This window comes from Scyliorhinus torazame, chromosome 3 (genome assembly GCF_047496885.1).
Source record: "Scyliorhinus torazame isolate Kashiwa2021f chromosome 3, sScyTor2.1, whole genome shotgun sequence".
In the NCBI taxonomy this organism is placed as follows: domain Eukaryota; kingdom Metazoa; phylum Chordata; class Chondrichthyes; order Carcharhiniformes; family Scyliorhinidae; genus Scyliorhinus; species Scyliorhinus torazame.
The window spans coordinates 296,060,836-296,074,056 of record NC_092709.1 but is presented as its reverse complement, the minus strand read 5'-3'; the positions used below and the strand labels follow the sequence as shown (position 1 = coordinate 296,074,056).

The 13,221-nt window shown below is 46.7% G+C and overlaps 1 protein-coding gene across 2 annotated transcripts in view; it reads right to left on the bottom strand.

The window, feature by feature from the left end:
- Positions 1–13,221, bottom strand: part of myo5b (myosin VB) — a 389,254-nt gene that overhangs the window by 272,096 nt on the left and 103,937 nt on the right. For both annotated transcript variants that reach the window (XM_072497425.1, XM_072497424.1), the window contains exon 2: positions 1,783–1,893. In XM_072497425.1, the coding sequence (XP_072353526.1) occupies positions 1,783–1,893 (111 nt within the window). The remainder of the gene's footprint in view (positions 1–1,782; positions 1,894–13,221) is intronic.

The window sequence follows — 13,221 nt, the reverse complement described above, 5'->3', positions numbered from 1 at the left end:
ATCTTACAAACGGAATTCGAGCCTGGTTCCCGAGAGGCCGTTTTCGGGGTGTCAGGTCAGCCGGATCAGCAGACGTCTTAACCTTTGCCTCGCTGATTTCCCGCAGGCGGGTTCTGTTACAGTGGAGGTCAGCTTCTCCACCCAGTGCCTCGGTGTGGCTGGAGGATTCCATGGAGTTTCTGTACCTTGAGAAAATTAAATGTACGCCGAGGGGCTCTTATACAAGATGGCAGCCATTTGTCATGTATTTCAAGGAGCTGGTCACCGTCAGATGTTAGGGGGAGGATTGCTTTTTCCTTTGGGGAGTTAATTTGTTTTGTATACATAAAAAATGTTCAGTAAAAATATTCACATGAAAAAAGAAAACGGTTGCAGTTAGTTACCATGTAAAATAGAAGAGTAAATGAATGCTTTGTTTGGGACCTTTTATCAGACTCCCATCTCTCTCCTACTTTTCAGCTTCCACCCACCTATTCTTTTGCTGAATTTCATTTTCCTGGCACCCGTTGTGTCAGTTTCAACATAAATAGACATTCAAATACCATACACCTCTATCCATTCTCCAAGTTGGTCTCCAGACACTGCACTTTATTAATTAGATGGTGTCTATCTACCTGCCTGGCTTAGCTGGATTTATGTTCACCCTGAAGATTCTCAACTAAACGCCTCCTGAATTTTGGACTGAAGGGAGACATCTGAAAAAGTTACCCACCTTTCTCCTCATGCTGATCAGTCTGCACTTTAAAAAAAAATATTTCCTTCATTTTCTATTTTTATGAAAAGATTTGGGTTTAAAAACCTTTCATTTAAAGCAATAGTTGCTGTCAAAAATTATTCACCTTTTCAATTCCATCCGGTCTTCACACCAATGCTCCACGAAGAGGAAAAAAAAATTGCATTCATCTCACACCTTTTATGATCTCAGGAAGTCCCAAAGCTCTTCATCGACAATAAATCGGTCACTGTTATTATGAAATCAAATGGGGCAGCTAATAGGCACACAAAGTGCCATAAACCCCATTTTGGTGGTACTGCTGGCCAGAACACTGATAACGAATTTCTCATCTTCAAAGAGCGAGTTGAGATCGGTAACACCTGCCAGGGCAGGAAGGGGAGGCTTTGATTTAATATCATCTGAAACAGTAAACTTTGCACAAATCAGCAATCTCTGGAGTGGAACCTGACCCCCCACTTATTCACAGAACACTAACCAGCTGCGCCAAATAGCTGAAAGCAGGTTAGCGGATGTCCAAGCCTGCCCATTGGCCATCACAGATGTCACACTACAGACCCTTGCACCGATCAGGAAGTAATGCACATCATTTCTGATATGACTCTTCCTTCTCTGTTCGCTTCCCATCTGCTGCCCTACACCTCAAAGATTACTTCACTAGATGCTTCCTATGTTGTACCAGTCAAAAATTGTGTTGAGGGCCAAGGTAATCTCACAGCATGTTCATATACATTTTATCGAAGTTAAATGGGTGATATTTGACTGTACGATGGCAAACATAAACATCAAAACAAAGATCATCATGACTGTTTACCTTCCTCTGCACAGAAATATGGGATGTCCTGTGTATGTCATGTTGTGTTTTAGTCTTGGAGTAAGGTCACTTGAAAATGACATTGTTGCATCGCAGCCTCAGCTTTTCTCCCTTTCAAGCTAACAAGTTTAGAGCCACCTCACATGCAACATGTTCAACCCCCAACGTATGGTAAATGACAGTAAATATCCCTTTTCCTCCCATCACCTCCCTTCAAATCCAAAGGCATACTGACCATTTCATCTTCCAGTTTGAGATGAAGGGCCTCATCGCCATCTTTGTAATCCTTGGTGATTTCTGCTGATTTCCAAACATCCTCTGGATCAGGGATCCAAACCTTTGTGTACTGCAAATAAAATTCAGGCAGATTAGTGTACAAAAAGCATCAAATTACAGGGAGTACACCACAGTAACCAGTACTGCCTTTTCTGTTTTATTGAAATATAACACAAAGATGTTGCTTGAATGAACATGAATCAGAGTAACTACATGCACCGTTGAAGAAGATCCACCCTCCGAGCATGACCATGGCATACACAGAAAATACCCCTCTGAATACTAACCAGTCACCTGGTGTGATTTTCCTAGTTTGCTTATCAATAGATTTTTTAAAGAATATATTCTGAGAAGGCGTTGGAATGAAATTTTACACTACCCAAGTATCTCTATGCCCAGCTCCATCTATGGGACCAGCACTTCATTAGTTAAACTTTCTGCTGATCGTAGGAAAACAGCTAGCTTGTAATGCAGAACAATCCAGCAGCGCGGGTTCAATTCCCGTACTGGCCTCCCTGAACAGGCGCCGGAATGTGGCGACTAGGGAATTTTCACAGTAACTTCATTGAAGCCTACTTGTGACAATAAGCAATTATTATTATTATTATTAGGATCCATTGTGTCAACAGGCTTGAAGCAAAAATGTCTCAGGTACAAAAGAGGTTCTTGGAATGTGCAAGTCATGCTTGTGATGGTCTGGAATAGGTTAATTTGATCATATTTATTCATGGCGATAAAATGGAAACAATTGCAAGGAGAATATAACTGAGGTAATAAAATGACTGGGAGAGTTGGAGAAGTGACAGGTGCATTCGGATGGTTCAGTTGTTCTGTTTTATGTATCTTTGATCTCTAATGATTTGTTGATGGTATGTATGGGGTGTAGAGATTTCAAAAGGACAGAATAGAGGTGAGTGGACCATTACATAGCAGCATTCATCCTGGAATTGTGAATCATGATTTCGCAATAAAAGATTTGATACTCGACTCTAATGATTAAAATAACAAGAAAGTGGTCCAACACCGTCCTCCAACTCATTTGAGGAAATGTCAGCAAAAAAAAGGGTGGTGCAAAACCAAGAATGCCGAGCTTCCCAACTCAATATCCCAGCAAACAAATCTCCCTCCAATCAACAGCACTCTCTGCTTTCCATTTTCAATCCAGCTGATGATGGTCATTGATTTTCTTGTGTTACATATATTATATTTATATACACACAACCTGGCCATGGTGGAATTTGAAACCGTGTTCCTACAGCATTAGCCTGCGTTTCTGGTCCAGTGACATCATGATGCCACCATCTCCTTCTAAATAAATATGTATGTGCAGGACACACAGTCACACACCATTTCTAGAAAGATCCTCGCACCCAATTCAGATGACTTAGAACATGGAAAAATACAGCACTGAACAGGCCCTTCGGCCCACGAGGTTGTGCCGAACTTTTGTCCTAGATTAAGAACAAATCAATCTACACCCCAGCATTCTACCGTAATCCACCCCAGCATTCTACCGTAATCCATGTACCTATCCAATAGCCGCTTGAAGGTCCCAAATGTTTCCGACTCAACGATTTCCGCAGGCAGTGCATTCCATGCCCCCACTACGCTCTAGGTAAAGAACCTACCTCTGACGTCCCCCCGATATCTTCCACCATTCACCTTAAATTTACGTCCCCTTGTAATGGTTTGTTCCACCTGGGGAAAAAGTCTCTGACTGTCTACTCTATCTATTCCCCTGATCTTATATACCTCTATCAAGTCGCCCCTCATCCTTCTCCGTTCTAATGAGCAAAGGCCCAGCACCCTCAACCTTTCCTCGTAAGACCTACTCTCCATTCCAGGCAACATATTGCTAAATCTCCTTTGCACCTTTTCCAAAGCTTCCACATTCTTCCTAAAATGAGGCGACCAGAACTGCACACAGTACTCCAAATGTGGCCTTACCAAGGTTTTGTACAGCTGCATCATCACCTCACGGTTCTTAAATTCAATCCCTCTGCTAATGAACGCTAGCACACCATAGGCCTTCTTCACAGCTCTATCCACTTGAGTGGCAACTTTCAAAGATCTATGAACATAGACACCAAGATCTCTCTGCTCCTCCACATTGCCAAGAACCCTACCATTAACCCTGTATTCCGCATTCATATTTGTTCTTCCAAAGTGGACAACCTCACACTTTTCAGGGTTAAACTCCATCTGCCACTTCTCAGCCCAGCTCTGCATCCTATCTATGTCTCTTTGCAGCCGACAACAGCCCTCCTCACTATCCACAACTCCACCAATCTTCGTACCATCTGCAAATTTACTGACCCACCGTTCAACTCCCTCATCCAAATCATTAATGAAAATCACAAACAGCAGAGGACCCAGAACTGATCCCTGCGGTACACCACTGGTAACTGGGCTCCAGGCTGAATATTTGTCATCCACCACCACTCTCTGACTTCTACCGGTTAGCCAGTTCGTTATCCAACTGGCCAAATTCCCCACTATCTCATGCCTCCTTACTTTCTGCATAAGCCTACCATGGGGAACCTTATCAAATGCCTTACTAACATCCATGTACACTACCCCTCACAAATCCATGCTGACTATCCCTAATCAAGCAGTGTCTTTCCAGATGCTCAGAAATCCTATCCCTCAGTTCCATTACTTTGCCTACCACCGAAGTAAGACTAACTGGCCTGTAATTCCCAGGGTTATCCCTATTCCCTTTTTTTGAACAGGGGCACGACATTCGCCACTCTCCAATCCGCTGGTACCACCCCTGTTGACAGAGAGGACGAAAAGATCATTGCCAACGGCTCTGCAATTTCATCTCTTGCTTCCCATAGAATCCTTGGATATATCCCATCAGGCCCGGGGGACTTGTCTATCCTCAAGTTTTTCAAAATGCCCAACTCATCTTCCTTCCTAACAAGTATCTCCTCGAGCTTACCAGTCTGTTTCACACTGTCCTCTCCAACGATATGGCCCCTCTCATTCGTAAATACTGAAGAAAAGTACTCGTTCAAGACCTCTCCTATCTCTTCAGACTCAATACACAATCTCCCGCTACTGTCCTTGATCGGACATACCCTCGCCCTAGTCATTCTCATATTTCTCACATATGTGTAAAAGGCCTTGGGGTTTTCCTTGATCCTACCCGCCAAAGATTTTTCATGCCCTCTCTTAGCTCTCCTAATCCCCTTCTTCAATTCCCTCCTGGCTATTTTGTATCCCTCCAGCGCCCTGTCTGAACCTTGTTTCCTCAGCCTTACATAAGTATCCTCTTTCCTCTTAACAAGACATTCAACCTCTCTTGTCAACCATGGTTTCCTCACTCGACCACCTCTTCCCTGACTGACAGGGACATACATATCAAGGACACGTAGTATCTGTTCCTTGAACAAGTTCCACATTTCAATTGTGTTCTTCCCTGACAGCCTATGTTCCCAACTTATGCACTTCAGTTCTTGTCTGACAGCATCGTATTTACCCTTCCCTCAATTGTAAATCTTGCCTTGTTGCACGCACCTATCCCTATCCATTACTAAAGTGAAAGTCACAGAATTGTGGTCACTATCTCCAAAATGCTCCCCCACTAACAAATCTATCACTTGCCCTGGTTCATGACCAAGTACCAAATCCAATATGGCCTCCCCTCTGGTCGGAAAATCTACATACCGTGTTAGAAAAGCTTCCTGGACACACTGCACAAACACCACCCCATCCAAACTATTTGATCTAAAGAGTTTCCACTCGATATTTGGGAAGTTGAAGTCACCCATGACGACTACCCTGTGACTTCTGCACCTTTCGAAAATCTGTTTCCCAATCTGTTCCCCCACATCTCTGCTGCTATTGGGGGGGCCTATAGAAAACTCCGAGCAAGGTGACTGCTCCTTTCCTATTTCTGACTTCAACCCATACTACCTCAGTAGGCAGATCCTCCTCGAACTGCCTTTCTGCAACTGTTACACTACCTCTAATTAACAATGCCACCCCCCCCCCCCCACCTGTTTTACCACCCTCCCTAATCTTATTGAAACATCTATAACCAGGAACCTCCAACAACCATTTCTGCCCCTCTTCTATCCAAGTTTCCGTGATGGCCACCACATCATAGTCCCAAGTACCGATCCATGCCTCAAGTTCACCCACCTTATTCCTGATGCTTCTTGCGTTGAAGTATACACACTTCAACCCATCTCCGTGCCTGCAAGTACTCTCCTTTGTCAGTGTTACCTTCCCCACTGCCTCACCACATGCTTTGGTGTCCTGAACATCGGATACCTTAGTTGCTGGACTACAAATCCGGTTCCCATTCCCCTGCCAAATTAGTTTAAACCCTCCCGAAGAGTACTAGAAAACCTCCCTCCCAGGATATTGGACTTGTGGCATGTTTTACTGCCCTTAGCATTGTGGATTTCTCAGCGAGTGTATCTCTAAAATAATAGCTCTTTGACACTGAAGTAAAAGCATACATTGTAGAGCAAGAAGACCACTTCACTTGTCAAGATGACTGAACCCAGAGCCCATGTGCAGAATTCTCTGTTAATGGGGCTATGTCCCCACGTCCACGAGAAAACAGGCGCAAATCACTCTGGACTTATTTTTCTAGAAAGTCCAGAGTGATTTTCCATTTTGAAGGGGGCTAGCAGAGCCCCGGAGTATTCCACGCAGCTCCGGTTGCCGATACGGAGCCCTGCACTTCCGGCCGCGGCGCCCCGCGCTACATGGCAGACCCACACAGTGGGCCAGCCCCGATAAAATAGCCCCCCCCCCCGCCCAGATCGTGCGCCTGGCCATCCTGGAGGCCCTCCCCCAGTGACTGATCCCCCCCCCCCCCGCCCCCACCAGGGTGGCCACGGACTGTGGCCGCAGCCGCCACTCCGAGTGCCCGCCAGGTGGAACCATGAGTGAACCACGCCGGCGGGAACCCGGCCAGTTGCCGGCGGAGAATCACCGCGGCGGCCTCCTTCAATGGCCCCATCTCCATTGTGCCGGCCCCCGGAGAATCATTGGAAGGCGTCGGACCTGATCGCGGGTCTGACACCCCATTCCCCGCGCCGAGCGCGTTGCGGCGCTGAGGCTCGGAGAATCACGGCCCATGTATGATCACTGATGTAGGATATAATTATTGTACACATCTCCTACTACCATTGCCAGTCGATCCCCACCATACACTTAATTTCCTCTACAAAGCATGAAAATAAATCAAGCTCTTTCGTTAACATCTCTATAACCCTCCATCACCCCACTCAACAAATATTGATCCAAGTCCATTTTAAAGATGTCAATTAACTCAATTAACTACTTCTTCTGAGTGTCTAGCCCATTATCCTCTAAAGGGAAAAAAAGTCTTCTCTAATTTATCTGAACTGTTCTGATCACAGCACAAGCCTCAAAGCAATAGATGAAAAACTGTCCTGCGCCTGCAAAGCCAAATGGAGAAGTCCCAAAGCCTTCTGTCAGAGGAGATTGTGCCTGCAATGCATGGCACCAAGGCCAACACTGCAAGGGTGGGGTCTGCAGTGGAAAGCCTGGGGCAAGAGGTCAGATCCATGAAAGGAGAACTTCGAAGCATGGCTCAGTGCCCGAAGACCATGGCTGAGTGCTTCAACTGTACGGTTTAGACAATGGCAGCGCCAGATGACATTGAGGCTTCTGAAGCTCACTCCAGCTGCCCCTCCGTCCCATGGAGTAACCCAGGGGCCCTACAGCGCCTGGAGGGAGGAGGGTCTGCTGGAGAAGGACCTGCTGGAGCATCCCGTGGACTTCCACCCAGGAGACCTTGGGAGTGACCAGTCAATCGGAATCCTCCCTCCCGGAGACCGGCGCAACTCAGGCACTGCAGGCAGAACAGGGTAACGCAGCAATTACCAGTGTCACCCGAAAGAAGTCCGCAGCCCTACAAATCCAGGCCCTCCAGAGGACACCCACCAAGGGCATCTCAGGCAATAGGGCGTGGAAGGCAAAAAGCCACCTCCATCTCTAATGTGCATCCTGGGAACACACCCAGACGTAGTCCAGAAGGAAATTTAGAGCACAGCGTGGGCACAGGTGATGTTAGGCAACAGTAGTTGGGGGGAGGGGGGCATTCTCACTTTTACACTCTGCACATCACAGAATTAAATGTTATTGTTCTTCACTCCCTTTCATGTTCTTTAACGCTCCTACCAGTGGCATTGAGCTTCTCCCCAACTGGACACTGTTGTTCTCACTGGCCTTCCATGCCCGCCAGATGGTTAGTCTCTCTCATTCGCAGTGATAGGACTCGGGCATGACTCAGTGCACCCGGATCCCAGTCCCTAATCCCGCTCTAGAGCAAAGGGACAAAAGGGCAGAACCTCAGTCGGACATGAGCCAGGGAATCAGCCTGCTGGCAGCAGAAGTCAGACATAACCAGAAACTGTGGAACATCACAGAGCATTCCTCACCGAGAGTTGTTATTAGCCTCCTGCATTGACTGAGCCTCTGCTGTGGTCTCAGGCCACCTCACTGGTGTCATCAGCAAAGTCCACAGGGGATGTACAGGTCACCCGTGGATCCTGGAACGACCCTGTAGCGTAAAACTTGAGAGCAACTGTGACCTCTATGGCCACAAGGAGCAGATGTCCTTTGCTGCCACGTGGCCCCAAGTCAGCAAAGGTGTTGCAGAGGTACTGCACAAACTCACTGGTGAGGTTGAGTCTTCTACCACACATGTTGCCCAACAGCTCCATGAAGGGCACTCAGGTTCTATGCACCCTTGGTCTCCTTTTGTGCCTTTGGGTCCCTGCACAGTTAGTGCTGCCTCTTGCCGCAGGATCTTCCTCGGGTACCGCCGCACATTGCTGCTGGGAGTCTGTGTTCCTCCAGTGCTGTAATAATCTCCACTGGCTCCATACTGATATCAATAGGTTTCCTGCGAGGGATGAGAGTCAGGTTAACATCATTGGCCCCCCCGACCCATTGACCTCCCTGACCTGGAAGCAGCCAGTCGCAGACTTTCTGGTAGTGACTGCTTACTCACAGCTCAGATGCCCTCCCATCTCTATTACAGGGCTCCGGTCTAAGTCCTCACTACTTAAGACAGGCTGATGGGCTGCAATCTGGTTTTCCCCTCCCTTACACTCCATATAACTTGGGGTTAGGATAGGAGGTTTATATTCCCGCAATTTCTGGTGGGCAGGGTCAACTAGACGGTGATGTCTGCCCTGAAGTCGAATGGATCCTGACTGGCAGGCATTGCGGGCCCGGCAGAGAAGCGAGGCCAGTATCTCTTCATCCCCTGCAACCAAGCGTTGAGCCCAAAACCCAGGTATTCATCCCATTCCTTGAGTTTGAGACTGTGGCCAGCTGACATTGTTAAGGGTTAACGCTTGATGGCTAATTAATTTGACGAGGAGTCTCAGGAATGTTAGAAGGAACAATTGCTTTATGCTTCAAGGATAGGCAAACCTATAGGCACCCTTCTTTCGCAGGCTGCATCATTCAGAGATCTCATTGCTTTCATGGCTCTACACTTAGATTCCTGGACAGTTACTCCCAGCGGTTGTGCCCCCCACCTGGACACGGTGTTGCCTTCTCTTTTGGGGTGTTGCCATTTACCCAGCCCATTAGGCCCGGCTCCTTGACTCCTTGGCCCCATGTGGCCTGCAGCCGCCCCATGCCACAGACAGCAGACTAACACAGCTCTAAAAGCACTTTTAAACAACACGCGTACAGCAGACTTCAGGACAGCCCACACCAACGTAACCCCCCCACCCTGGAAACCCCCGAATCCCACCCAATGTATCCAACTTGACTTCATCGTTGGCATGAATGAATGAAAATCGCTTATTGTCACAAGTAGGCTTCAATGAAGTCACTGTGAAAAGCCGCTAGTCGCCACATTCCGGCGCCTGTTCGGGGAGGCTGGTACGGGAATTGAACCGTGCTGCTGGCCTGCCTTGGTCTGCTTTCAAAGCCAGCGATTTAGCTGTGTGCTAAACCAGCCCCAGTTAACAAAATTATAATATCTCAATTGTTGTCACTAGGTTAATTTCGCATATTAGTACGTTTGGGGGAAAGGGGGGCATGAAAAAAACACCTTTATTTAATCTGTGAAATTGGACTGCTGCTCCGCGTGCATCAGCAACCTTTCTGTACCTTGGCAAGTGACAATGTTTGCATCCAGGCAGCGAGTGTTAGAAAGCAGGAGCACTCACTGCAGGGTGATCCTGCCTTCCCCTTCATCAATATTGATACTATTTCTGGCACAGGTGGATGGGTAACAATCAGAAGCTGCCATCCTGAGATTTCCTTTCACCCGAGCCAGGATTGGCATTGACATCGACCCCGGCCATCATCAGTCAACTCAGCAGCTGAATTTTAGTGTGATCTATTCAAATAGCAATCACCCAATAAAATGATATTGGCATTCCAAAGTTTAAACCGTAAACGCAGCTTTTCCCCAATGCCCGAAAAAGTCAGAATTTATCGCTTCCTTGGTCCAACAGGCGGCGGCGGATAGAGTAAACTAAAGGATGGTAATCAACCACCATTTTTGCTTTGGGGAATCTGAACCACAATGCACCATTTAGGTTAGTGTAATATGAGATACGAGTGGCACTGGGAAGTGTTGTGGCATTGTTGCCCAATATGAAGTCAGTGAGCATTTTTTTTTTTTTTTATTCCTTTTTGGGAGACAAAAGTCGTGACTGCTGTGACCCTGATGAAATGTATAAAAGGAAACACCAGGCAGCAGAAGGATTTCATGACAAATACAAATACCTTGTCTGCACTTGTGTATTGGAAATACAATTTCTGCTCATGGTTTAGTTACTACAATGGAGCAAATTCTCTCTCCTGCCCCACCCTATTACACAACCTATTTTCACAAAAATTGGCAAAGTGCCAGGGTCTGGCTGAAGACCAGCGTGTCTCTCAGAGAAACACAGCTGAGTTTTCACAACAGATTTCCTGGCACTCGTGCAAAGAACGTTTGGGGGCGTGGTTTTCACCGTCACCCTGGCGATCAGGGCCTGATAGAGCTGCCAAGGCTGGCTCCACAGAGATCAAGGCATCATCTTCAAAGGGCGCCCCGAATTGCATTTAAAATAAGTTTTCCCCCTCCCTCCACAGACAAGACCTGTCCACAAGCTTTGGGGCGAACTCCCACCCCACCTCAAAAGGTATCGGCGCATAACATGTCCCCTCCCTCCCGCCTTGCCCCCGCATTGCCATTGGGACTCTTCCCTCTCACCAACAGTCCATCACGCTGTCATCGTGGCTCCCCCTCTACCCCCCTGCCACATATATGGGGAAACCCCACCCCCCCGAACCCACAATGGATGAGGAGGTTTATTCTCACCATGCCAAAGCTTACTTGGCAGTATCCACTTCAGTGCCCCTGGCAGTACCAGGGGGCAGTGCCAGTGGAAAATGCCCATCCTTGGCCCGCAACCCTCGGAGCCTCCAGGCATCTCAGCATCCCAGGCATGGTCACCACGACTTTTTTTGTTTTTGAACCATTGTGATTTGTGCCAGCGTGATGGCACGCCGCCGGGGGAGGGGGATCCATCGTGGGCAGATGCTACAGCATAAAGCCATTTAAGTACATTTAATTTTATTAAAAGTCATGGAAATCAGGTTCATGCCATTTCTGAGCATGAAGCGGATCACGTCACCAGCGGTGGGTGGGGAAGATCTTCAATTGAGATCTCACTGGCGCAAATCCCATTATGACCCTCTCATGAAATTTAGCGGCCATAGCAGGATTGGTGCCCATGACAAACGGGCCCTCTAAATTCCACTCATGGAATTATTGCTACAAATATAACAATAATAGCTATGGCTCTCAAATAATGGACTGGAAAAGAAATAACTCATATTCTGCATTCGATAACAAACCATACGATTCATCTTTATCAACACAAAGGAACGAAAGGGAATGTGCACCTTAATTACATCTACCAACCAGTTCAGCTGTCACTCTGATTATTATTAGTGTGCTAGAGCCAATTCTGCTAAATTGGAGTACAGTTCCAAAGGTACCAGCAAGCTTCCAGTACCTGCCACGCAGCCATGTGTGAGCCACATGACAACATATGATGGATAAACACACGGGTTAATTGCTTTGGCGCACAAAATGTTTATTATTGTTGTAATTTCCTCCACTTGTCTCTTGGAGTTACTGACTCATGTTCGAAGGCAGTTCCATGATTCTTCAATATTCCCCACAACGGGCCACTGGTCAAACATGAGCTAAAACAAGTGTTGACAGGCAATTTTACCACAATAATAATAATAATAGCTTATTGTCACAAGTGGGATTCAATGAATTTACTGGGGAAAGGCCCTAGTCGCCACATTCCGGCGCCTGTTCAAGGAGGCTGGTATGGGAATTGAACCCGCGCTGCTGCCTTGTTCTGCATTACAAGCTAGCTGTTTAGCCCACTGTGCTAAAACAGCCCCTGGAAATTATTACTAATCTCAGCTGTTGACCATCCATGCACACTGTCACTAGACAGTGGCCCGGAACTGTGTGTGCCAGCTGTTTGTGAGAACATGGAGTATTTTCTGTTCTCCTGCAACCAAGTGTGACAAAGTCAATAGCTGTAAAAGCGAAGATAATCTAACTCAAAACCGGACAGAAGCATTCCAAGATTGCCGGCTATGTGGAGCTTAGTAGTACATTTCCCATTAGGTTTTCTGAGAGGACTATTTCTATCCAAATTCGCATGAAACCAACATGTCAGAGTCAATGCCAGTTCTCCGCAAAGCAATCCAGTAAGTCCCACCCACGTGCTCGGTGCCCAATCCCGACAAATTTATTTCCTTCAATTTCCTTTTGAAGTCATTGATTGTTTCCGCTTTCGCCACCTAGTGGGCAGCTAGGTCAATAACACTCGCTGCATAAAAAATGTTCTTCCTCACATTCCTCCTGCATCTCTTTCCCAAAATCTCAACTCTGCGCCCAAGATCTCGTGTACTTTACTAACTGTGCTCTCCTTTGCCACCTGCCACCTTTAAAAATCGACGCAAATACACTCTCATGTCCCTCTGCTCCTGCACACTTTTTCTACCATCTCTTGTGACACTTCTCGACATTAAATTCTGTCTGCCATTCGCAGGCAATTTAGGTCATTCTCCCTATTTGTTACTCCTCCAAGTTTGGTATCATCAACAAATTTTTTAATTTTACTCTGTATTCCAGATCCAAGTCATTTATAGAAAAGCATTAATCCGAGCATTGATCTTTGGGGAATGCCACTGTTCACGATCCTCCAGTTCAAAAATCAACCATCTACCATGACTTGCTAATGTCGATAATAGAAGCCAATTTAAAAAAAATCTAATTGCACACTGGCCCTCCTCTTCCAGAAGTCTCAATTTTGTAACAGCGCGTCTTATTCGATATTCTCTCATTAAATTGCTCAATATA